The sequence below is a fragment of the Poecilia reticulata genome, linkage group LG16 (assembly GCF_000633615.1).
Source record: "Poecilia reticulata strain Guanapo linkage group LG16, Guppy_female_1.0+MT, whole genome shotgun sequence".
NCBI classification, from domain to species: Eukaryota; Metazoa; Chordata; class Actinopteri; order Cyprinodontiformes; family Poeciliidae; genus Poecilia; species Poecilia reticulata.
The window spans coordinates 3785438-3812334 of record NC_024346.1 but is presented as its reverse complement, the minus strand read 5'-3'; the positions used below and the strand labels follow the sequence as shown (position 1 = coordinate 3812334).

The 26897-nt window shown below is 37.1% G+C and overlaps 1 protein-coding gene across 4 annotated transcripts in view; it reads right to left on the bottom strand.

Moving 5' to 3' along the window:
* Window positions 1-7088: 7088 nt before the first annotated feature.
* Window positions 7089-26897, bottom strand: part of atg5 (ATG5 autophagy related 5 homolog (S. cerevisiae)) — a 32016-nt gene continuing 12207 nt past the window's right edge. For all 4 annotated transcript variants that reach the window (XM_008430858.2, XM_017309749.1, XM_008430857.2 and 1 more), the window contains exons 7-8: window positions 21578-21695; window positions 7089-7365 (exon numbers count right to left, since the gene is read on the bottom strand). In XM_008430858.2, the coding sequence (XP_008429080.1) occupies window positions 7229-7365; window positions 21578-21695 (255 nt within the window). In that variant the 3' untranslated portion in view covers window positions 7089-7228. The remainder of the gene's footprint in view (window positions 7366-21577; window positions 21696-26897) is intronic.

Below are 26897 nucleotides of genomic sequence, written 5' to 3'. Positions count from 1 at the left end.
TTTTTTTTTTTTTTTGAAAGATTAGTATAAGACTTCTTAAATCGCTGTCATCAGTTTTTCCTTTAACACCTCCTTAACTGTTGCATTCATGGGATGTTCCAGGTTGTCACGCAAATGCTGGTGACTTGGAAGTCGGCATTACTGGTTGGATTGAATACCATTAAATGAAAACAAAAATGAAAAGGAATAGCTCGTCTTAAGACAGTCAACGGAGGAAATGAAGTGAAAACAAAAGTGGAGGAGCAATTATGTGTTTTGAATAAAAAAGAATATTGCAACTGTCTAAAAGATAAAAGGCCCAACACACAAGACAACAAGCTTTCAGTGTGTCATCTTAGCGCACTCTCAAGTGAGTGTGCGCGCGCGTGTGCGTGTGTGTGTGCGTGTGTGTGTGTTTGTGGGGGCGGGGTGAATCGTGTCCTTTGAATCATTCCGAACTTCAAAGGCCGTCGCTCTCGTTAAAAAATGGACATCCAGTCCTCTGTCTTCAGAGACACGACTGAGAGAGAGAGAACCACAGAAAGGAGGAGATGTGTGTGTGTGTGTGCATGTGTGTGTCACGCTGCCAGGAATACAGAGACAAAGAAACACACGCGTACGCTTTTGGTTGTCGGCATGTTTACCACTTAAACTTGAGGAAACTCGATTCTTTCTCAGCAGAAACCTCGTTCATCGGCTGTTGCACCGTCAGCTTAAATTACCTCCACATAACAGGATTTTGTTACTTTTGATTTATGGGTGTACTGTTAAACTATATTTGACATTTATCCTGGAAGACAAGAATTTAAAGTTGGATCTCATTTTTAATGTAATAATCTACCCTTTCCAGTCATTTGGATCCAATACCTCGGGGTCCAAGTTGAACATCTTTCCACATGCCTAAAAACTCATTGATAATGATTGATTTATTGATGTTTTCCAGCAGTGTGCTTAAAGGGACTACACACAAAAATAAAAACATGGAGACAGAAAAACTACAACTGTACGTAAATCAGAAATTAATACATAAGAGAAACTCTTATTTGTTTAGGATTTGGTGATTTTTCCCCGTTTCCAACCAACTCTCACAGCAGCTTACAGAGTCAACGTTTCGAAATGTAAAGTTTGCTGCGACATTCTGATGTCACATGTCCCAGTGTGCGCTGTAACGTGTTTGTGTGGCTCAGGATGAGAAATACACTCATGACTTCCTCTTCATCACTAATCACTCTCATCTGTTGATCTTCTTGATCTCCGTCTGATATACAGCAGAGCACAGCAGCCCCCCCCCAACCCCCCGAGACTCCAAAAAAGCAAAACAGTGTGTGTGGGTGTGTGTTATACAGTTTGTCCTCGTTTGTGGGGGCCAGTTAAATGTTGGACATTAATGGAGTCATTTCAGAGCTAAGATGTCATTGTATGGTTAATATTAAAACAGAGGAAAGAAAAAAAACTTAACTTCATCCTATTCCGAGCTGTAAGCAAGAGATTAAGATCCCAGACAGTTTGTCGGTTTTAACAGAGTATCTTAGTGAAGGTCCTCACAAGTAAGGTAGGATGTGCACAGGAGATTGTGGTTTCACCAAATTATGCAGGACAGTAGGGGACTGAGGGGAAGTAGGTGGCATAGTTTGTGGTCTGAGCTGATGGTAAAACTGTGTGTGTATGAGAAAGACTGGTTTCACGGAATCTGGGGGAAATCAGCCATACGGTAAACTTGCTTTGGATTTTATTGGATGTTTATTGGAACAGAGAGGGAAGGATTTCCGGTTTGGCTTGATAGAGACACTGGTGACCAAACACCAGCAAAACAAGTTTCTGTTTTGTTCCTTAACCGTTATCGTCAGCTTGTAGAGCTCAGTACAAAAGTAAATAAGAAAATAGTTGTATATCTATCCTCAAATTTGTTACATAACATTTTTTATTCCACATACTTGGGCGATCAGTTTTAAAGGATGGTCACTTGCAGGTTGAATAAAGAGATAATTTAAAATATAAATCTTAAATGGACTGTGTTAAATCAGCTAAAACTAGAAAAAAACTAGGTCTAGTGGAAAGCTACGCTGAGCTGTGTCGAGTTACATTTATTTATTTTTATAAGCAAGGAATTGTTATGGTATGACCGATAAATATCATTCATAATCACAAAATTCTTTTTGGTCTTATCAGTGGTCCATATCTGTCACATGAAAGATGGCTCAAATGATACAAAAACCACCATCAGTGGGAATTAGGTGTAAGACTAAAATAGAATGAAATTAAACTATGAATTTTCTAATAATTTATTTCCATATTCCATTGAAAAACTGCTTAACCATCGATAGAAGAAAATTAAAATACATAGTTTGAAGTAGTTTGTTTACAAGGTATAAATCAGAAGGAGGACGAGACAAAATGAGAGGGTAGATATAAAATGTGGGCATGATTTAAATCTCTAAATAGACTGGTTGTTAATTACAGAAAAAGTTTGTAAACTTGTCTGTTTTGTATTTCTAAACTGCTGGAGATGGCATAATAAACTAAAGAAAATAAAATGCCAAATATTGTTAGCTGGAAGTGTGTTTGACCCATGGAATTAATCATATTTAATTCAACGTCACAGATTAAGATTTAGGTTGAATATGTTAAATTCACATTGTGCCGACTTTTAAATGGACTCAATTTATTTAGCACTTTTCTAGTCAAACCAACCAATCAAAGAACTTTACATCAGATCCACATTTACCCTGTCACACTGACAAACACGTGCATTCACAAGGTGATGCATAGATCGGCAGACAGTTTGGGATTACGTGTTTCGCCCACGGGAATTTTAACATGTGACCGGAAGGAGGAAGAAGGAAGAAGGAAGAAAAAAGTAAAAAACAACAACATAACTTCTGGATTCCAAGATGACAACTTTATCACCCCAGGAAATGTTTAAGTAAAATGCTATAGTGCTAATAATCAAATTTAATTCTGTTACGATTAATTAACATAATAAATTAAAATAAGCTTGATAATTTCCATACTTGTGATTAATATTTTTGATTAGAAATTTTGTTTATAGAGACTTAGATTTATTTTTGGTTTCGGTGTGGCTGTTAATTTCTGTTTTATCGTTTTCGGTTGTGATTTACTTTGAGTATTTAAAATATGTTTGATTTACTGTGATAAGAGTTCTTAGCAAAATTAAAGTTTTTGGTCTTTCAGAGGCCGAACTTAAATAATTATGCCATTATAAATATGTTACTTGAAAGTGGTCTCAAAACAACATTATTATTATTTACCGGAATAGTTATTGGGTCAATTTAGCATCCAGCAACATTTTTTTGTGATCTGCCTATCATATTAAGATTAAAGTAATTTTTTGAATAAATAGCTACGTCATTAGTGACAGTACGAGTGGGAAGTACAAACAAATCAACTGGATCAAATATTCACAATTGCACAGAAACCCTGAACCTTAGTTAAGACGTTCGGGTGTGGAATGGCTCTTAGACATTTGAAACCACCATGATGGGGGATCGTAACCCAGGTGTTGACTTACAAGGAACGTGAAACTGAGTGTTTTGGCTATAATAAACGTCTACGACTGCTTCAGGTAAAGCTTTTGAGCTCTTTTTAAAAAATATTTACAACAAAACCTGGTCAGAACTTGTCTAGACGATCTGGACAGAATGAGGAGGAATGATGCCATCGGTTCTGATTCAGGCCTAAAGCATCTCAAATTGAGATGGAAATAGATTTCTGCAAGCAATTTAACTCATTCCATCTCCGCCCCTCACGAAGCAACACACTCCTGCTCGGCTTTTATTTTCAGAGCCTCTTCTGCCTCGGTGTGCCGTACAGTGTGGGGGATGGATGACGGGCCGGGAAATCCCATTAAAGTGTGTGTCAGACCCTTCATCACTACGTCTCTGGCCCCAGATTGCATAGTATACAAAACACATTTTCACACACAAAAACAGACACGTTACCCCACGCCGAGTGGCGGCTTTTTGACTCAACACCATAAAACCCACGGTCCAATCATTCTTGGTGGCAGAAACAGCAGTGAGGAAGCCTGAAGTGATGACATGATGTGTGACATCACTCACACAACATACACTTTAAATTAGCAGACTGGCATTGTGACAATAGACAAGCGTCTATGTGTGTGTAGACATCTGAATCTGCACTCACACACCTGCAGGGGTCTATAAATGATGTCTGTAATTATGTACACATACTCACACTGCAGAGTTCGACTCCCTGAAAGCGCGCACAGTGACAGAGCAGCCCCAGGCCTGTCTGGACAGTTTAGCGGTCTCATTAGCAGCGAGTGGATGCCAGCAGATAATTAACCAGGAGAGATGAAGAGCGAGAGGGAGGGTGAGTGTCAGCAGTAAAACACATGAGAGGGGGAGATGTGCCTTAAAAGATGAATAAAGCAAAAAGAGAAAGCAGGGGGAAAGTTTCTCTAAAATCATAATAAGAATTCATGTTTCACTAATCATAAAGCCTCAATGTTGCAGATATTTCTCTTCAAGACGTACCAGAAAGTTTTTTTATGTAGATTAAAAAAATAAATATCCAGAAACAAGATTAGAACCTGAAATATAAGTTTGCAACATTTTTAGAAAAAAAAAAAACAAAAACAAAAAACACTTAGAAAGAGGCTTGACATTTTCACATTGTATTACATCAAATGAGTCAGCAGGTAATTGAACTTTTCTTTTTAAAGGTGCAGGTTGTTTCACAAAAATATCTCAACATTATGACATTATCAGAATAATAATTTTCCATGTTATCAGAGTGTTTATATTTAAAACAAAAATGATACACAATCTCTAATTACTCTTATTTCAGAAAAGTTTGTCTACCTAAAGAACAGAAAACATTGCTTGCTGCAGCTCTCCAATTAATGCTCAATATGATTTTATTGGGCTTTTTTATCATTTCTTATCTACTTCCAGGTTTTAAGTTAGTTTTGTGTAGCTGTACGTCTCTCTAAGTGATGCTTAAACTTTACCACTATTCCTTTAGTGTGTTTATTGTATTTAATGTAATTTTCTTCACCTTTGTTTATTTCTCTGTAAAGCACTTTACCTTGTGAAAGAATGGGACCAAGTAAAGGGTTTCAACGTTAATTAAATTAACCAGATATGTTTTTGATAATATTTATTTTAAGCCATTTAAGATAAAATATAGGATTAATGCATGTATGATAATATAGCTTGAAAGTGCTTATTGTGCACAACAATAATTCTTTTTGACATTTTGTTTTTGGGATCATCTGCTTCATTAGTGTCCTCACTATTAGCTTGACAATTGTAGGATGAGTGTTGGGTGGCGCTCCTCGTTTTCATCCCATAGGCATAGATATTCTTTGCGTCACTAAAAGGCCCAAAAAGCCAAATTTGTCTTTCTTGTAATGAAGGAGAACATGCAATGGCTTCCTTGTTTCAGACAATTTGGCAGCAGTGCAAAGCAGCAGGACCAGTAGACTACTCTATGCTTGAGTTGTGACTTTTTTCTTAATTTTTTTAGATATGCAAGAAAAAAAAAATCTACAAATTTCACAGACATAAAAGCAAATAAGATCCTCCAGAGCTATATGTGGTTGAAAAGACAGAAACACAATCAAATTGCTTTCAGTCTACAATATGTAAGCTAAATGCTACATTTAATGCATAAAGATATCCATGTTTGTGTCTCTATAAACATCTAAGATTGAAAAGCTGTTCAGCAATCCAAGCCTGAAGTATTTAGGCAAAATTTGTATGACCAATCAAAAACAGTTTGATTTTCATCGTATTTTTCTAGGATGCAAAGTGTTTGGTGGACTAATCCAATGGCTTGAGCGATATAGTTGTGTGTCTACAACCTAAATGTATTAAATAAAACATATGCATTAAATGGTCCCAGAAAGTTGCCCACCTAAAGCTAACAGTCTCATCATCCACGCTCAGCTCTTTAAGTTTTAACAAAACCAGATGCCCATTTAAGCTTGGCCAAGTTTGGGCCAAGTCTCACGAAACAGACTATAAAACCAAGCTGAACGTTGAACTGATGGCGAGAAATCAACACCTGCAATTTAAGATGTGTGGATTGTTTTCCCAGAGACCTCCAAACATAATCACTGGAGCTCATTAACCACTTGACGACTCTGATGACACCATGTGAAAATGTTGCATCTCCTCCCATCTTTGCAGAAATGGTGAAACACGAATCAGATTTAGCTTAACCTTTTGGTTTAATAATGACAGGTTTATAAATTTCAAATTTGCAGCTGAACATGAGGAAAAATTTAAATGTACTATATTTTTAAAAATTAAATTAACATCTTAATGTTAAGCTAGGTCATAACAATTTAGATGTTTTTTGTTATTTTGTTGCATCTTCGGGTAGCTCAGAATGAGATGTTGAACTCAGCAGTTGTAGGAAGAGTTTGGTCCAACCAAATTCCTGCGAATGCTGTAAAACCTCCAGAACCAATCACTGGTCAAGATTATATTTTTATTTTGGTGAAATATTACAATTTTATTAGTATTCTTAAAAAGGTGAACAACTTTCTAGACTGTGATATAAACTCAGCAACACCATCTAAGTCATGATGCATGACGGTAAGTAACTAAGGCAACTTCAGCAGAACCTGACGCCACATCCTCTCCCTCAATGCCCAAAACAACATCCCTGTATCGAAGGCAGTCTTTTAAATGAGAAGGAAGATGGAAATTTAAAAAATGTTCACCTCCAGTGTATACATTTGGTTATTTGGAGAATATATGAAACAGAAAAACAGAAAAAAATGAAGCCATCTCTTCTCCTAAAGCAGGGCTGAAAAACTCCAGTCCTCAAGTGCCACTGTCCTGCAGTTTTTAGATGTGCCACAGGTACAAATACGCAGGAATGGAAAGGCTTAATTACCTCCTTCTTGTATAGATAAGTTCTCCAGAGCCCTGCTAACCACCTAATTTTTAAAAAGTTGCAGGGCAGTGGAGGACTGGAGTTTGACACCTGTGTCTTAAAGAGATACTCCTTGAACAAGAAAAGTTCCTTTCATCCTTTGTGAAATTTCTGAGAGAGGAGTAGTAGTAGCAGTGACCAGATGGAAACATAACCAAATAAAGGAGATCTTGTTCATATTCGTGATTAATATTATGATCCTCCTTTAATGTCTGTTAGCTCCAAGTTTCCACAGTGAAGTTCTACCATGTCTGAGGTTATCCAGCTGGCAGGTGATTGGCTGATGAGTCTTGGGATGACAAGGTGCAGAGGCGCAGCCTCAGTCGGTGGGCACAGGGACCACACAGATGTGCAGGAAGTTGTCAGGATGGCTCAGGTGTTCGCTGAGCCACTGCAGAGGAGTTTCCAGTAGCGGTTCGATGCCGTGGATCAACACTTGATAGCGCTTCTGCTCACCTGGAAGGAGAAAGGAAAGGTATTCACATCAGAAACGCTCAAGCTCATTGATAGCTCCAGTGAGAAGTTCACATATTTGCAAATATTTGCATCATCCACCAATGAGCAACATATTGATTTCCAAACGGAAATTAAATAATTTTGAATTTGAATTGAATTAACTGGTGCGGATTGACTGGAGGTGGTAGTTACTTTTTGTCAGCAAAAAACATATTTGTTTGACCAAGAGAGAATAGGATATTCCTTTATTTGGACAGAAGAGAAAATTAAGATGGTAAATGGGCGTCCCATCCAACACTGACACAACTGTCAAGCATGGGAATAATTTGGAGTTGTGTTCCACACAAATAGGTGAATCACAAATGCTAAACTGCTAATAGGTGACGGTCTTAAATATAAACAGAAAGGAGAAAATGACTAAACTGAAAACACTACAAAACTGGAAGTAAGAGGAGGAAGAAAACAAATGTAAAAACTGACAGAAAGAGCTGGAGAGAAAAACAAATTAAAGGGGTGAAAATGAATAGTCATGGACGGAGGAGAAAATCAGTAAGTTAAGGAGATGGGAGAGGGAAAGAAGAGTGCAAGTAATGGAAGAAGGAAGGATGCGTAAAGGGAAAAAAATAAAAGATGGTTTGATTAAAAAAAGATAAAAAGACTAAACTTGAGGAAAGAACTGTGCAGAGAAAAGAAATAGTTACATGAGGTGAGACAGACCACATCAGACACGACAGTAATACCACTTCTGTGGTGGATGAGACAGAGGAAGAAGAGAGAAAGTACCAAAGTGACTATGACTGTGCTTTCAGTTATGAAGAACAGTGAAGTGACAGTTGATTGTTTTTGAATGCACTGGCAGCAGGATTTGAATTTCTACCTTTCATTCTGACAATGTGTGGTAAGCAAGCACAGGCTTGTGTCCGGATGCGCTGGCCTCCTGTAACTGATACCACCCGCTGCTGAAAGGCCGCGACCGAAAACGTTTGTTACGAGAAACGATTTTACTGAACCCACTGAGGATGTGTAATTTGCAGCGACAATATTTGACCATGTAGGGACATTCAGGTGTCTGAAAACATTTATTCTCAAGCTTTTTTTTCCCCCCCCCACAGGAAGTTGACCAAATGTAAGAATGTAAGCCAAATGCCCTATGCTTTCACATGTTGCACTCTTACTGTGCAGGTAGTAAAAAAAACAATGTGCCGTTGTATGAATACTTTGAGCTTTTCCTGTGAAGCCCAATGATCTCTCACAACCTTTCAACAAATGTTATTCTTCATCACAAGTAGTTGGTAATTAAAAAGCATAAAGACAATAAAAAGTAAAAGGCTTTAAGTCACTGGAGGAATTTGGTGTCAGACAAAAAATACACAAATCTAGGAAACATGTTTTTTTTAATGTTGTCATTTCTAACTTTAGACTTTGCAAGAATTTAAAGATTGTCATTCCATTATATTATTAGCTACTTTTCTGTACTTAACACAATTCCTTAAAACTTAACTAAACGTATATCATGTAAAACAAATCTTTTACAGCTAAAGAGCTGGTATGATGTAAACAAATTGCAACATCTAAATACAATATAAGTTTATGAATATTTTATACTAGAAGGGCTATTAGTATTCCCAACTTGAGTATCAACATTTTGAAAAATATATTTGAAATAATCTAATGATATTTTTTCCATATCTTTAGTGAAAATATGCAGGTATGTGGCTCAAGTGAGGTCATTTATTTCTTGTATGTACTTTGGTTTAAAATTTAAGATGCAAAATTGTTACTTCCCAATAATAAGTAACTAGAACTATTTGTGATTCAGACCAAATATTTTTGCAGCAAACAGACTCACAAAAACAAGTAAAAACTGTTTTACACAGCTGTCAAGCAAGAAAGTATCTCAAAAGGCAAAAATACCTTTTACTTTTATGTGAAATTTTAATTTGAAAGTAATACTTTAAAGTAAATAATTGGATGTGGAACGTGGTGTGGCAGCATCAAGTATAGGTGAAACGCTGCATGTGCGTGACAAGGATGAATAATAAAGGGCCCTTTCCCGTCAACGACGTCGGAACATGCACACACACACACACACACACACCAATAAATATAATAACCTATACATACATAGACATAAGCACTAGCAGTCCAACCCACCGGGTACATGACATTTCAGTTCCACGTAATATCAAGAGGACGGTTGAGGCTATGTGTTAACTGACGGTCTGAGAAATAGCTCCACCCAACACCTGCTGGGAAACTGGCAAGATGAAATCTGCACAAACCTTGCATCAAATATCCTATACAACCTCTTAGTAGATTTTCCTCTCAGAAAATGAGCTATCAAGTACTCTTGGGTATCAGAAATGCATATTCTGAAAGAAACTGCAGTAAAAAAGCAAAAATATCCTAATAGTGTTTGCACTATTTGGGATTTTCTTTTAATTTATTACCTCTCAGTAGATACTGCATTACAAAGTAACGCTGCATTCGTAAGTTTTTTATGCAATATCATGCAATCATACTGCACAGAAAATCTGGTAAATGTAGTAAGGTTGCATATGCAATGGAAAGAGGGTAAATTAAGGAATGCCAAACTTAGGCTGGTGAAATGAAAAACTATGTGTTATGCATAATTTGCAATGTTGATAACATAACATAATAAAGGTATCTGATTTTCCTATCCTATATCAATTTTGATAAATCAGAGGCTGAGGAGTACAAAATGTAAAGAAACCGAGCATCTTTGTTGAAAAAAGGATATGCAAAAAGAAAATAATTAAACTCTTTAAATTAAAGAAATTATTTCTGCAGCATGCCTAAACAACAAAAAGAATCATGCAGACAAAGAGCTGAGCTGTTGGTGGTAGTGGCAAGACGCTAACCACCAAGCTGGAACCATAAAGATGTTGCAAAACAAAAAGGTGGTACAGTGCAGATGGAGCATTGTGCCAACAGTAAAACTCATTAAGAACTGTGAAATCTTATTTGGAACAAATATTTTCAGCAAAAGAGTAAATTACAACTTGTATGTTAAAGCAAAATAATGGATTTGACTTTGCGTCTGCATGATCATAATCCTACTGAGAACAATGGCAGCAGTGTTTTCTTTCAATAACCGTCACGTTAAGATTTTTCCCTTCACCAGAATTGCTTGCTTTTTGCTTTATGGAAACCTTTGTAGCAGTAACACATAAAACTTGGATACTTGAAAATATAAAGTATTTGTGAAATGGAAATACAAGCGTAAAAACAAAATGATAAAAGGATGTATTGAGTTATATTAGCTCATTTTAGGCTGCAAGGTGCCACAGCTGGTAGTCATTTTGCCTTGTAGCAAAATGACTACAAGGGTTCAAATCCCAGCCAGAGGTGTTTCTGCGTGGAGTTCTAATGTTCTCTCCATGCATGTGTACTCTGACTTCAGCCCACAGTAAATACAAACAACAACAAAAATATGACCGTTACATTAACCAGTCTATTTAATCTACCATTGTGAGTGTGAGTGTTTGTGTGCGTGGTTGTTGTGTTTCTGCGATACCATGTGATCTGACTAAAAGTGACTGGGATGAAAATATTGTTTAAATTAGATCTAAATTACAAGTATAATTTAGATCAATTGTGTTAAGTATTCTACTTATTCACATATATACAAGTAAAATCCAGTTGACACTGTGGAGTTAAGGTGGACAGAAAGCACAGAAAGTAAAAGGTGTGATCCCGCTTCACTGTTAAAAGGTGAGAAAACACTTTCTCTGGTTCACACACACAAACACACACGCGCACGCACACCCCCCCACACACACACGCACACACACACCGCCTTTCTGGCAGGCGTTTCATACTCTTCACTTGCATTCAGGCCTCGACTAGATGTAGGTGGAGTAGGTGTATTACAGTCTCATTATGAGAAACGGGGGAAATCTACAGTATGCAACACCCACATCTTACACAACATTTTCAGTCAAATATATATTCCTATAGGTCATCCCAATAACCACCTACATATGAATTACTCAGCCAGACTCTCACAGTAAAACCACTTTAGACTGTTGTTAAAACATGAATAAAATGCTGGGGAAAAAAAAAAAGATTTATCTATGTTCCAGATTGCAAAATTAACATCTGCACCATCAGAACAGTTGAGACGTGTTCAGTCGCGAATCTAAATATTGGGGAAGGTAAAGGTGACTTTGCTACTGAAGAGTGTTTTCAGTCAAGCAGCCAAGAAGGTTGCACCAAGGGTTTAAAGCCATTATCACCATCAAATCAAATTTCATTTGTATAACACCTTTCAGCAACAATGCATTTCAAAGTGCTTTGTGTTATAGAACACAAAGTCAACATTACATTTTGTCATCATTGCACATCAGATTATTGATTAATGTTTCATGATTATGTTCCAATAGCAACTCTAATCAGGTGGGTTTTTAGTCTAGATTTAAAGGAAATCAGTGTTTTGGCTGTTTTTCAGTTTTCTGGTAGTTTGTTCCAGATTTGTGGTGCATAGAAGCTGAATGCTGCTTCTCCATGTTTGGTTCTGGGTATGCAAAGCAGACCAGAACAAAAAGACCCAAGAGGTTTGGAAGGTTGCTATGACAACAGCAGACCTTTCATGTATAGTGGTGCTAAGCCGTTCAGTCATTTATAAGCTAACAACAGTATTTTATAGTTTATTCTCTGAGCTACAGGGAGCCAGTGTAGAGACTTAAAAACTGGTGTGATGTGCTCTAACTTCCTGGTTTTAGTGAAATGAGCAGCAGCGTTCTGGATCAGCTGCAGCTGTCTAATTTTTTAGGCAGACCTGTGAACACACTGTTGCAGTAATCAATGTGACTAAAGATAAACGCATTAATGAGTTTCTCTAGATCTCACTGAGAATCCTGGAAATGTTTTCCAGGTGATAGAAGGCCGACTTTATAACTGTCTTTATGTGGCTTTGAAGGTTCAGGTCAGGGTTCATCACTACTCCCAGATTTTGGGCCTATGAGTTTAACTCAGCATAAAATATGAATATTTAAGTAACGGATCAACTAAGTCTAAAGGAAATGTCCCAACAGCAACTTTCTCAGCCTAAAAACATATTTAACCTTTGCAAAAATATTTGCACCAGTTGAGAAATTTTACCTCTTATCCAACTTTTCTAGCTTTCTAGTGTTACCCTGTAATTGACCCAGAAGTCAGAAACTCTGAAAAATTCTGCTAGATCAACCTTTCAAATATGTTTAAAACAAATTACCATCAAGAGTTTTGGTGTTGCAGATGTTTTCAAAAATGATTTTGTTGAATGTCTGTCAGAAATGTACATTTACCTATGCCCTTCTGCAGGCCTCAGATCAATTTGTCTGAACAGTGACTGAACAGGCTATTGTGAAGACAGATACATTTTTTTATTATTTTAGCAAGTACAAAAAATATATACAAAAACCATTTGCTACAATTTAGTTGTTTAAGAAACACTAAAAGCAGCTAAAATTAAATAAAAATGTGAATAAAATCAGTCACAAAAATCACTGATAGTGCATTTCAAAACCTTTTATATATTGTCTGAGTTAAATATTGAGGAAATAAACTCAAAACTCAGTCAATGGGTTGCATTGAATGTTGAGTATTTTTGACAAGCATGTCAAAAATACATGTTACTGCATGTCACTGTTGATGTGCAGTAAATTTCAGAGACTTCTGCTGCCACATTTACATTACAGTGACAAGTAACTGTATGGAGTAAGATGGTCAAGTAGCTTACAATATGTATATTTGAAACATTTCAGGAACTACGAGGTGAGTATCTCCTCAGACTGTAAACAAAGCATGTTGGGAAAAAGTTGAAATTCCTTCAGATTGACAGCTAATAACTCATGAGTAGAACTGAGATTACAGCGTAAACAGGAAAACAAGTCCTACTCTGTGTTACATTAAAGGGCAGAAAAAAAATTGCCTGTGATTACAGTAAATACAGAGGCTTTAATTTCCCCTCATGCTGCCGAAAAGTGCAGATGTAACCATGAGGTTAACATGACACAATACAACAGTGAGGAATGTTAAAAATCAGGTGTTTTCCCAGTTTGATAACCATCGTTTTCTGGGAATCTCTGAAGTGGCCATTAACAATGGGAAAAACTTTGCTTGAATCCATAAAAAGTATTTCTAAACTAAATATACATTTAAGTCTATATTTAAGCCATTCTGCATCGTTTTGGATTATAAACCTATTTACTTTTTTTGTTCATTACAAATATCCTTACTCTTTTGAGAACAACTTTTTTTTAAATAAGTTTTCCTTATGCTATAAATAATGCAAATCTTCTATTACAAATAAACCAAAACAGTTTATCAGGTTTATGAAACCTTGTTCAAGAAGTATAACACATAAGAGGAACCAATCATATACAAGGTTTCTTATTGTTTTGTGAACTACAATACACTCTTTCAAAGGTACTCCAGTTGGTTATTATTCCTTGCCAGGAATAAGCTCTTGAAGAAAATCCTGAAAAACTTAAATTCTGATTCTGCATGTTCAGTATTTGGACAAGCAAGAAGTCCTACAAGTAAATGTTGCTTTCAGTCAGTCAAGTCCACCAAAACTTTAGCAAGGCAAAACAGAACAGGCCAAAAATTAGCACAAGGTTTTAATAAAACTAAAAATGAAGGCTGCAGCAGTGGTAATGTAATTAGTGGGCTTCCTCCAAGCCATAACAACATTATTGATAACAGTATTTCAATGGAAGGACGCTTATGTATGAAAAAATGGCTTTTAGCTGACACATACACACACCCTGTGGTTAAGTGGTAATCTGCTGTTGGCCAAGACGACATGTTCTTTCAGCTAAGCACAGCCAAATGTCATTTACGAAGACCGCAAGTTTTCACCAAACTGTGTCCGACCATATAACTGGCAGCAGTTCGGACTCACAAGCTGACATAAGAATCCACTAAATAATGGGTAAATAAACACACATTTATGATGCTACAAGAAGCAAGTAAATGCTATTTTTTTTCCCATCAACGACTGAATAAGTAAACATACCATTGATAGAGTGCAATAAATGAAAATGCATTTCCTCCCCATAAGACTTCTACTGTTCTTTGCTTTCTTTGACAAACCTTTTTTATATACCACAGAGTGATAATCAGAGTAACTACAAAAGCAGTTTCAAATATAAGATTGCATTTATTATGTCAAAAAAAGCATAGACTTCTGACTAGGTTACTCCAAAATGTAATCTTGTGTGGGTTTTTTCCCTTTGGAGGGTGGGAAGGCAATTACACCAAACCCTCCAGTTCTTGAAGAGGCAAAGCAGCCCAAGACCATCAAAGCTCCACCACCATGTTCCAGTACAGCGTGTCTTTTTCTGACGTTACACATTCCAAAAAGCTCCACTTTTGTCTCATCGGTCCACAAGATATCTTGACAAAAGTCATGGGAATCACAAAGACATTTCATTGGAAGATATGAAATAGATCTTTGTGCGCTTTTTGGTCAGCAGTGGTTTTCTATTCGGGACTCACAAATAGATGGCATTTTGCTCAGTGCCTTTTTTTGTTGAATCACGAACCAACATCAAATGAGTCAAAGAGGCATACAATGCTTTAGATCCTTTTGTGACCTTATGTATAAGTCACTACTGCTCTTTCCAGGTACGTTTGGTAAGTAATTCCTGGTAAGGTTCACACTTTGGTCCCAAAGTCTAAGAAATGGTTGTGCAATCCTTTACAGGATGACTTTAATCTTTTCTGTTCTGGAATATTTTTAGCACTAGACCTAATGTTTTGCTTTACAAGATCTTTAACACCAGTGTTTTAGATGTTTTCCTGCTTTAAACACATCCGATTCAGATTATTGCAGTTCAGTATAAGCTGGTTAATCAGCCATCAATTGACATAAGGTGGCCTACAGCAGGGAATTACCTAAAACACACAGAGCAGTGTGCCTTAGGGGCCAGCAATGGGAAACACTGGAAAACACTGGTTTCGACTACTTTACATAATTGGTTTTATTTAGGTGGTTTCTTCTTTCTGCAGTAATGACAATAAACAGTAAGTTGTAAAACTGAACCTAAAAAAAGCAAGGTAAGTTTAAAAAGGGGGGCAAATATATTTTCACATCCGGCTAAATCATTTCAAACAAATCGTTAAAGGGCAAATTTGGCTGGCAGTGACAATTAAAAAAATCTATTAATAGTGGAGAAAACAGAAGATTCAGATCCATAACATTTTCATACAAACATGCCACAAAAGAATCTTTCTAAAGATTCTGTAGAAAATGTCACTAAACTAATAAGAATAGGTCATGGTCTCTCTACAGAAGGGTTTCTCAGTGTTGAAGGTAGTTTGACATGTTTGTCCATTAGTCTGTTTTATTTTTTAGCCATTCTGTTGTGACTAGAGTTAGAAAGCAGAAAGATTAAAGCAGAGCTCATCTCAGTCAACAATAGATAGCGTCATCGAGCAGGCTTTCGAGCCATTCTGAATTCCCCTGTCGCACATCTCAAACGCCTCCACATTCGAACCATAACCCACTATCATCTGTATCAAAACAGCCACTGAAACCTGCACTTCCCCCTGCAGCCTCTGAATTCAGACATAGTGTTTGATAAGCGCAGCTGTATTGGCTGCCAAGACAGGCTCTGTGAAGGGGCACGAGATTCATGTGTGGGCGGAGCCATACATGGGAATGAGGTGGAGGAACGTGGGTGGATTTGTCACCCAGCTGAAGGAGGGGCCAGGGTGGAGTTGTAGGGGGGATTATGATAATGTGGGGGTTTCCTTTGACTATTCGCAGACAGATATCAAGACAGGGTTTTTCAAGACTAGGCACAACTCCAAAAATAATTTTAAAAAGAGACACCTTTAAAGAAAACAGACACCTTGCTTACGAGAATTATCTGTCAGTCATTGAACATGTGGGAAGTACTGCCCTCTAGACTGATTTTTGCAATAAGCCCAAAACGTTCTGCCAAAAATCTTGCTCAATAACACACCTGCATTCAGAAAAACAAAATGCATGAGACAGTACGAACACACGTCAGAGCTGACCACTGCTTACGGGAACGCAATGTTTTGAGTTTGGTTCACGCGGCGCGGGGGTAGCCTCACAGCAACACAGACTTTCGTCCATGGCTTTGAAAAGATTTGGGAATCCCCAGTCGTTTCAGCTCTTAATGCAAGCCACCCCTATTTGTTTGCTGCAACTGGTTTCTGGGTCCCAGAGGGGTCAATAGAAATCCTCTCTCAGACATAACAGGGAGGGAGTGTGTTTGAAAGAAAGGGTTGTTATTTCATGTTTGAAAGATCACAGAGATGTAGAGCACCCCACACTGTTATATGTTAGGGTCTTGGAGATAAAAAAATAATAAAAAAATAAAAAAAAGTTCTCTGAACTTAAGAACAATACCTGCTAACCACTCCCTTAAAACGCCACTGCTCTACAAAGTCTCTGAACACACTTCCCCGGGTTCTCTAATCCAAACACGCCACCATAATCCTTGGCTATCATCCAACCTATCTACCACCCGAGGAAGAGGAGGAAACCAAACAAGCGTCTTTAGACAAAAGGGCCACTTTCACCTTGATCAACCAGGCAGGCTGGCAGACTCCTCTGGAGGGAGGAGAGAAAAGAAAAGCCGAGATTTAAACTCAAAGACATAAAAGGCATTCACAGCAGACAGACGATGCTGAAGACTACACCTGAGACAGAGATATAGGATCAAAGAAGAAAAACAAGTTAGATCAAGGTAAAAAAAAAACAAGTAGAAAAAAAAATAGTAAGATGCTATTTTTCTTTCCAGGAAATATTCACGCTAGATAAAAATTTAGCAATTCTGTCCCAATTAAATATATAAAGAGTAACAGGACTGAAACAAATCAGGGGCTGTAAAACCATCCATCAAATGGTTAAAAATATCCTTCAAGAAGATCATAGTGTTTAGCAGATGTTAATGTTTAGAGACCATCTCAAGCATTGGCTGAATGGTTTGTTGCCTAAAGCCTAAACTAAACAGCTTTTACTACAGACTGGAATCCAAGTCTAAGCATTGTACAATAAAAACACTTTAGCTCCAGAGAAAACCCCCCAAAAAACACTTGTTTCTATGAAAACATTAAAATGTGTCACGAGGACATGAATTCTAGTATTGTATCCATTTCACAAAGGATCTTGAAGTAAATACATTGCTCAAAAATAATGATCTTTACATAACAACCTGTTTAATTTAGCCTTTTATCTAAAAATGCAAGGATCCACACTGTTCCCACAGAGCCAAACAATGACATCCATGGAAACAGATACACTAATATTGGTTGTATATTATTTAGTTTCGTCCTTAACTTACTTTTTGTGTTTATAAACACCGTTGCAAACAGCAATCCCCATTTGTAAATCCTTTTCGCAATGGAAACTGGGGGTTGTTAATCCGGCCTGAATTTATAAATGCCAGTGCAAGTACGGTCTATGAAACCGTCAATCAAGTTTACTCTCACATCTCCCTTTCAGCATGCCACTCTGTAGACGAGTTGGTAGAAAACTTCCATTTTAAAATGCCAGATGTTATAGATTTCACTGCTCCCATTCAAGTGAATGTTGTGTCTGTTAGGAAGATGCCACCGTGGAAAAGTGGTTCACTCGTAAGAAGTGAAAGTAGCAATTATCAAAATGGCGGAACACTCAACTTCAGGTTCCCTGCAAAATCTACAAGGAAAAACTGTGAACAAATCACTTAACACAAAAACCTGCAACTGATAAATTCTTCTGTGACATCAATAGCAAAGTTACCAATAATCCTGATTACCAAACCCTCCTGTGACTCTAGGATCTGAACAAGGCAAAGCAAAACAACAATATGTTTAATTATATGTCAGTTAAACTCCTCGTCCTGCTGTCTTGATATCCTATCCACAACTTTCCTTAAAGTTTGTCTATCATTGCATTTGATCTGATTCAAATAATAAACTCATCAACTGTTTTCATCCAATCTTAAAAAAACAACTGCAGATTTACTATCCAATCGTAACTTTCCATTCATCAATAAGGTAATTGAAAAAGTTGATTTATCAGTTAAATAGCTTCCTAACAAGACGCTTTGACATCTTCCAGTCCAGCTTCTGTGCTCACCACAGTGCTGACGCTGCCCTGGTCAAAGTGTTCAATGACAACCACATAAATACAGACCTTGGAAGAACCACAGTGTTGGCTCTGTTGGACCTCATTGCAGCATTCATCACTATTGACCATGATAAATTATTGAAGTGACTGGAGAGCTGGGTCGGACTCTGTGGTCCAGTACTTGACTGGTTTCAGACTTACCTACAGAAAAAGGATTTCTTTGTGTCAATTAGTAATTTTTCATTGGAGCAGATAAAAAAAATAAGAAATCCCATGTGGGGTACTTGAGCCTTGGGGTACTCAAAGGCTCAAGGTGCTTGGTGTCAAGCTCTATGATCATTAAACCTAAGGTATCTTTGAAGAATTTCGCAAATACAAAAGAGGTTTTGTTTGTTTTTACTGTATTTTGTATTTTTATGTAAGATATTGTATAAATGTTTGTATCTTGTGTTTATTTTATGGGACTTTGAATGGAAATGAGCATTTTGCTAAATCTGGTGTATTTACAACATTGTGCATTCATTAATATGTGCTATCCCATTTCAATAAAAAATAAATAAATAAATCTATCAAACTTAAGATATGTAGCAACACTGGGCACAATGTTTTAGTGACACAAGCTCAAAACACATTTTCTTGGCGTTTTTAAGGAGTGCTTTTGGAACTGGTGCCCTTTTATTCAACAGTAATCTCACATGTAATCTGAGAACTGACAACGAGACGGCTTCATTGATGAGTCCAACTGCTCTACCGACTGAGCCACGCACCTCCTACTTCTAACAAAATCTTTTCTGTAGGTATTATTGCTGTATTTAAACCAAATAAAATATTTTCTGGTGATGAGTAGCTGATACAACTGAGTAAAAATCTTACAATCCAGTCAGAGTTTTCAGTTCTGGATATGAAAGTGAGTGTGAGATATAAGCAAAGAGATGCTGGATGGAGACACAAAGACAGTGGCTATTAGACAGACAGGTAGGCAGACAGACAAGAGAAGGCGGTGTTAATGGTTGTCGCCTCTGTGCAGGTGAGTCTCCTGCGGGTTTGTACTCCCAACATACTATTGTCTCTTTATCTACTTCCCCTCTCTTCTTTTGCAGACACTCTCTGTTTTGACTGCTGCTTGGCCTTTCTCTATCCCTTTCCTCTCATCTCTTCTTTCATCATCAGCTCTCCTCCCTTACAGCTGCAACTCCAGGGTACACCACAAACCCACAGAACTTAAAAGCTCCATCTGCTGTCCGAATATAATTAGAAACCAGGAACCAACAGGTACGGTTCAATTACTACCATTTGTGTGTTTTATGCAGATCAATAAAATTACAGTAAAAACAAATGTATTCAAATCACTCAGGGTAACTGTCTACTGTTTTAATAACTAGATTTAAAACCTTTTTTAAATTTTAAAAACCTGGATAGTTTGTTTTGGAAAAACAAGTTAAACCAAAAGTGAAAAAAAAAAGAGAATTTACTGAATTCAGGTGTTCTAAATGGGTTCAAGATGACCAAAGATCTACTATTATCAGGTAACGTGTAAGTAAATCTGTTGTATAATAAACACTTTAGTTTTATTAGTTTGATCATATCCATTCTGATTAATATGTTGGTTCAGAGACAATCAATTTAATTTATGGTTGTGGTTGCCTGCAGTTTTTATTTCCATTTATCGTTCTTAGTTGTGTTTTATTTTGGATATTTCAAATATCTTCCAGCTTCAGTGTTAAGTGTTCTCTACAGAATACAAGTTGGTTTGTGAGAGAGGGAATTTGCATTACTATTATCATAGTATTACATTTCACAATAATTTGTGAAACAGTTCATCATTCAGCAAAACATGCTCTCATGACAAGCCTACGTGTTAGTACTTAATTTATGCTATATATTAATTTTTTATGCTATATATTAAAGGGGTTTCATGAGATTACAAAGCATGTGATATTAATACGTCATCATATTTCTCTTAAAGCTTACGTCTCTCTCAAACCAGTATCTACTTTCTGTTGTGTGACCTCATCTGGCAAAATAAAATTAAGATTGAGGTGCAAAGGAAAGTAGATTAAGTATGACTCCCTATATTTAATGTGCTATGCAGTCCAACTCTGGTTTCCAACAACGTGTTACAGCAGTTGGATGGTCTGCCTTATGTTTGGACCTGAAATAAATTGTATAAACCAGTGTGCTAAAGCTCAAGGAGAATGAGACAAGGCTGAGGAAAATGTGATGCATTCGTATTTCCTCAGATTATTCAAACAATGATATTATGGTATCATGAAACTTGACTCTTGAACTCGGTATTGGCATGTAAATTTTATATATTGCTGCACCCCAGCAGCATATCGGATAAAACAAAGCAGCCATTGTCTGGCATGTGAACTAACTGAAAAGATACACACAATTATAAAAAAAAATGTCAGTTTTAGGTGGCGATAAAGAGGAATGTGTTGTAATTGACTCCACATTGCATTCATATTTTCAGTGAAGTTATTGTTAGATTTTCCTCCACATCAACACTCTTCAACTCTGAATGTTGAGCCAGTTATTTATGCAATAGAACTTTTTTTTTTTACCAACTCGGTTTCATAATTGGTTGTCTATAAAGTCAATTTGAGCTGCATTTTTAGTAGACGTCACCAGAAGTGTTTAGACACAAGCAGTTTGGTCTAGATCCCTAATATTTTGTAAACTTCACATCCAACTTAAATGTATTTTGGGCCGTTATCTGAGTGAGTGTAGGTGGAAGCTTTGATGTAAAGATAAATGACACACATAGCCATCCTTGATAGCCAAGTGTGTTACATGTCTGGTGGAAAACTCAAAATTCTTGTCATATCTAAGCTTTCCTCTCACTCCCTCCTTTCACTTTCATTGCGTTTGCCCACATCTTTATTCAATGCAAATGCTATTTATCTTTGTCCTCCAGTAGTTTTATCAGAAAATGTGGATTTCAAAAATTCCTTCACAAGTAGAACAAATTAAATAACCTTGAGGACAGTCCTTTCCTTTTTCTTTATCAAGAGTAAAACCGCTTAAATTTAATTTAAAATATCAGGCAAAAAATTGTCTGTACTTAGTGGTTCAGCTGGTAATGCTTGAAATAGCTGCTTGATTGCTTACCATCATTTGTCAAAGCATCTGGATACATCTCCTTCAGCAGGTCGCCAAGTGTGTGTGCATTGCAGTCGGGCGAAACAGGGCGAAACAGTTTCTGGATGAATGGCCTGTCGCTCAGCGTCTGCAATTAAAGCACAGCAAATTAAACTAATACACATTAATAAAATAACTCTAATCTGTCAAATGCCAAATATTTACTCTACAGACTCAATAGGACATTGTCAAACTCAGTAAGAGTTTACATCCCTGCTGTTATTTACATTTTTTTCATTTTTTATGTTTTTTTATGGACATGGAAAGTTATTCAGATTTTTTTTAACTACCCCACTAAGTTACACATTTCTTTTGAACATAATATGACATTTTTAATAACTGTGCAGCAGTACTTTTCTTATATTGTAAATTTACCATTTGTCAGTTTCCTATTCTTATTTTACATACATCTTCCTTGTCTTTGAATATGCATACTTTTATTTACCTTCAACTTGCTGCTTGCACACCTGAATTTCTTAGGTGTGGGATAATAAAGGATCATCTATTCTAACTTCATAGTTCTGTTTGCCTCCAGTTGTATGCAAAAATATCTATCTTTTCTTTAATATTTAAAGAGAGAGAGCTGCTGACAAATTTTATTGAACACCATGTATACTTTCAATAACTGATTTTCGATACTTATGTGTTCATCAGTGTTTTCTCTGGTCTCTGTTGTCATCAGTTCATTAATGTTCTCTAAAAATATCTAGTCTTCAAAGAACACCACTACAGCTATGTGTTAGTTTGTATTGGTGTACCAAATAATTTAAAAATAAAATACAAAAAGGTTTTAGTTTGTGTTTCAAGGGGCATGGTTATTATGATTATGCAATATTTAATTTCACATGTTGATGCTGAAGGTTCAAGACATCCAACTAAAGCATTTTCCCCTCAGTCAAAATATAAATTTGATTTAGGTAATTTTGGGGAAAAAACAAAATGTCCAGTAAAAGCACTGGCTTTCTGTAAAACACTGTGGGAAATTTCTGATGTGATTAATAGAGGTTAGAAGGGCAGGGAGTGAAAGAATCCACAACAGGATGTACGCAAGATGTCGTGAATGAAAACCTGGCGAAGTGGTGGTTTGATGAGCCTCAATGTTTAGTATGTAATATTAAGCAATCTACATTGATTTCACAGATGTTACAAGCGACGCCGAGATGTTTTATTGTTCAGAATCAGTCTGGATCTCATTATCTGGTACTTTAGTGCGTAGCTAGAAGAAAAATAGATTCCAACTGAGACTAAAAGCTCGTCTGGCACTCCAAGCTTTTCAGAGGGAAAGAACAGAATAGTGAATGTCTCAATCAGTCCATAAAAGACAAGTCCACAACTTCTATTAAGGTTTAAACACATCTATTTAATGTCGTTCACACTGTGACCCACAGGTCTAAATTCCTTGTAATCATCCGTACAGTTTAGCTCCTCTTTGATGAGTGGCATGAGGAACTATTAGAAATAATTTTCTAACTGAAATGGTCAGAATATTATAAGAAGCTTAATCTGGGATCACATCTGCTCTATCAGTGTAATCGTTCCTTTTCTGACATTGTATATACTTATGGAATGATACATGCTCTCACTATGATGAGTCTTTGAACTGTGGCCATAGCCTCCCTAAGTTATTTGTCAAGTGATCCAGGAAGTAAAGGTTTTCCTACTTCTGACAACAAAACACAATGCTCTGGGAAGGAGCAACGGCTGAATGTAAACGGAGTAAATCATGACAGAAAAGATAAACAACTTTGAAATATTCTCAGGAATACAGTGTTCCACTGTTTTTGACTCAACCGAGTCACCACAACATTCCATGAAATGGATGTGAAAGAAACCCTGTAAAATTACCAACAGACGCCAGATAAGAGTGTCCACAGTTGTGAGAGATTTACTCAAGAACTCATGCTTTGACAATTCTTCAAGTAGAAACTGGTCTGGTCTTTGAACTACTTTCATAGAGTCGAGCCTAAAAGGCTTTGGTGGAAAAGTAAAAAAAAACTAAATTGGAAGTGGTTAATTTGATTAGTCAACCATTTCCAGAGAAGTTTAAGCTCTTAAATGAATGTGTAATAGTAAAAGAGTCTTCGGAACATTGGTGGTCTGTGATGGCCGGTTGACTGGGTGGACTTGTTATGTTTTTCTTTAAGCCCACATTTCTGCTTTAAAATGTTTTTTTATTGGTCTGATACTCATCTTAAAGGTCATGTTTTTATTATTATCAAATGGGTTTTTAAATATATTCTAATATATTGAATGGGTCTGTAAATTTACACTTGGTGAGTTTAAATTTCTCACAAAATAATCTCAGATATGTGAGATTTTTGTAAACATACTAGCTGCAAACACCACAGCGAGACAATCCAGTGAAAAGTCATCCAGGCATGTCATTTTTAGCATTCTGTGAAATTTACGTCTTTCTTTAAATCGATTCCAGCAGCAGAGCACTTTGTCAATGTCAGTCACTTAAAGCGCAGGTGAATGATTTAGTGGTTGTTACCAAGTGACCCAAGTTCTGACATCATTAAAAAAAGTGTTCATGGGCTGGAGACCATCCAAGAGTTTGTGACAGGTGGCAACAGAGTTGATGCAAGATCAATTACAAAGATTTTATCTTTAAACCAGATGTTACAAATTAGTCAAAACTAACGTTCTAATTATTTAAAATAAAATGTTATGCTTGACCATGCCATTTTTGGTATGGTATAATACAGTTGAAGTCAAGAATTCAACATATATATTTAATCCTTCTAAAAGGTAATTTTAATAAATGAACCTAAAGAGATCTAAGTTTCATAAAATATTTTAAGTTAAATAAAATTTGATTGTTCAGGTTGACAATGTTTTAAAAATGCTTTTGATTTAATCAAGGCCTTAGATTTGATTAATTCATACCTAAAGTAAGGACCTACAGTCTTCATAGAAATAAGAGGTAACAGTACATATGGATGTCCCTGAATGTCTTGTCAATTACAAAACATCCTTAATCTGATCGCAACTTTTGAATTTTACTGTTGCAAGAAAAGAGCTCCTGCCTCGCTTTACCTACAAAGAGCTACAGCAGAATAAAAGAACTGTCTTCTCCGAAACAGTCATGATGCAGACCGATACCCAACCTGAGGTGTCAAACAGGGAGTTTGACACTCTATAGGGTCTAATCATGGAGTTGAGAAAAGGAAACCAGCAAAGCCTAAGATCAAGTATCCAAATGGTAACTACACACCCCAGAGCCAGGCGAGAACCAGCAAGAGGAAGGTGGCAGTAGAGGCGCGAAGTCGGCGCTCAGGTTACGCAGAAAGACTGAGTCACTGACAGGAAGCAAGGCCTTTCGTGCAGGATCACAATCCAGAGCCAGAGCAGAGAGAGTGTGCTAAGTGACAGCTACTTCATTGCATTTTTAAATAGGTGGTCATGAATTATTGAGCTGGCCAACGTACAAAGAAGATCTATTGATCCCCAAGGAGAGAAGCCCGATACTGTTTGGATGAAGACACTTTCTTTTCAGCTGGCCTGACACCTTAGCTGGCACAGCAGCACATGGCAATACAAAGAGAGTGAGGTGTCATTAGGATTTAGGTGAAAAGATATCACCTGCTCTCGCTGATGGAAAAGACCGGCGGAACTCAAGATGTGCCCTAATTGATGCGGGAGACATCAATCTACCTAATTGAAGGTAAAATAATGGACTGGAATAAAGCACTGTCAACCCATGTGCCATTCCAGACAGACAGGGGTGAGCGAAAGCATAGCCACTGGAGTCTGAGGTCAGCTGTTGGTAAATTAAAACTCCAACGGTATGATCTGCGAATAGGTGTATTCACAGATTCACCTATTTGTGGACTTTTCTGTGGAACACAAGTCACAACTATTTAAAGAAAATATGTCTGTTCATGGATTTTCTTTTGTAGAGCATATCTAAAATACTCTAAAGAAAATGGAACTGGGAAGCTGAATGCTTAGAATTAGTATTTCAGCACTCTGAAATACCATGCATCACAGACATAGTAAGCATTTCAGCTGCTTTGCAGCCAATCCAGTAGGACTATTTATTTTCCTCATCATTGATTGGCTGTACGCCTCCTGAAATGTTCTTCAGGTGATAGATGGTGAACTTTGTACGTGTTTGGAGGTTCAGGACTGAGTCAATCACAACACTCAGATATGTTGTGAACTTTCATAAATAAAGCTGAAGAATCAAAATAGACATGGAGAAGAACTCAGCAGGTTAGAAATGAAGCGAGACAAAGCCAGAAAGATAAACAAAGACATATAATTGCTCCCCAAACACTATTCCCTTACTGACACATCTAAATAGTCTACAAATTGTAATAACACATTTACTACATTTCCAAAAATCCAAAAAACTGTGTTTCTCAGCCTTTGTCCTCAGGTCCACTGTCCTGCATGTTGTAGGAGTTTCCTTCTGGCTTACAACAAACTTCTATATTTGACTTCTGCAGAACTTGATGGCATTGATCAGAAGCCTGTGTGCCACATATCAACCACAATCCTGATATTTCCATATTTTAGTCATATTTAGAGTCACCCAGAACAGCTGAATGCATCAGCAGTTTCCTGACAACACAGCTTAGAGTATGCGTGGTCGTTCTTCAGCTGCTTGCCAGAGGAAACTAAATACAAAAATATTTTCCACTGACAGTCATGTTTCAACTAAAGCCATTACTGTAAACGCAGCGAAGCGCCACTTGCCCAACAAAACAAGCATATCACCTGTTGCCTCTGGCAAGTCTTCTCACAACTGTTTCCAGCAATCCCATATTTTGTACCGTCACCACAGCCCCCTCATCTGATTAAGTCATTACAAGATACCTGGAAGGCAATAGGCATGCATTTGTCGAAGGTGGCACCTTCCCGAAGAAGGGGTGGCTGGAGGCTATTTGCAAGCTCTTGCATTGGGGTTTGGTGAGTAACAATGAGTCATGAAGTGGCAACTGCTACAGTGCAAACACAATGCAAAGCTGTCTCTTTAAAAGAATATTTACTTTCCTCACAGTAAGGGGGTTTGGACCTGCTGCGTCTTTACTGTAAATCGCAGTGGCATCATTGTTAGAGCAGGAAGAGAGACTAGAAAAACAAAGTAAATGCACGCACGTAAACACGCAACAATAGAAATGAGACCAACATAATACTACTAATAGAATGAAAGTGGCAATAAATTTAGCAATGTGTAGAGCAATAGAAATGTGAGAAAGTGTTTAGGCAAAAGTAATGGAAAGGACTGGGCAATGACTTATTAAATAATTTAATTTTCTGTTTCTGAAGATATAATTCCTGG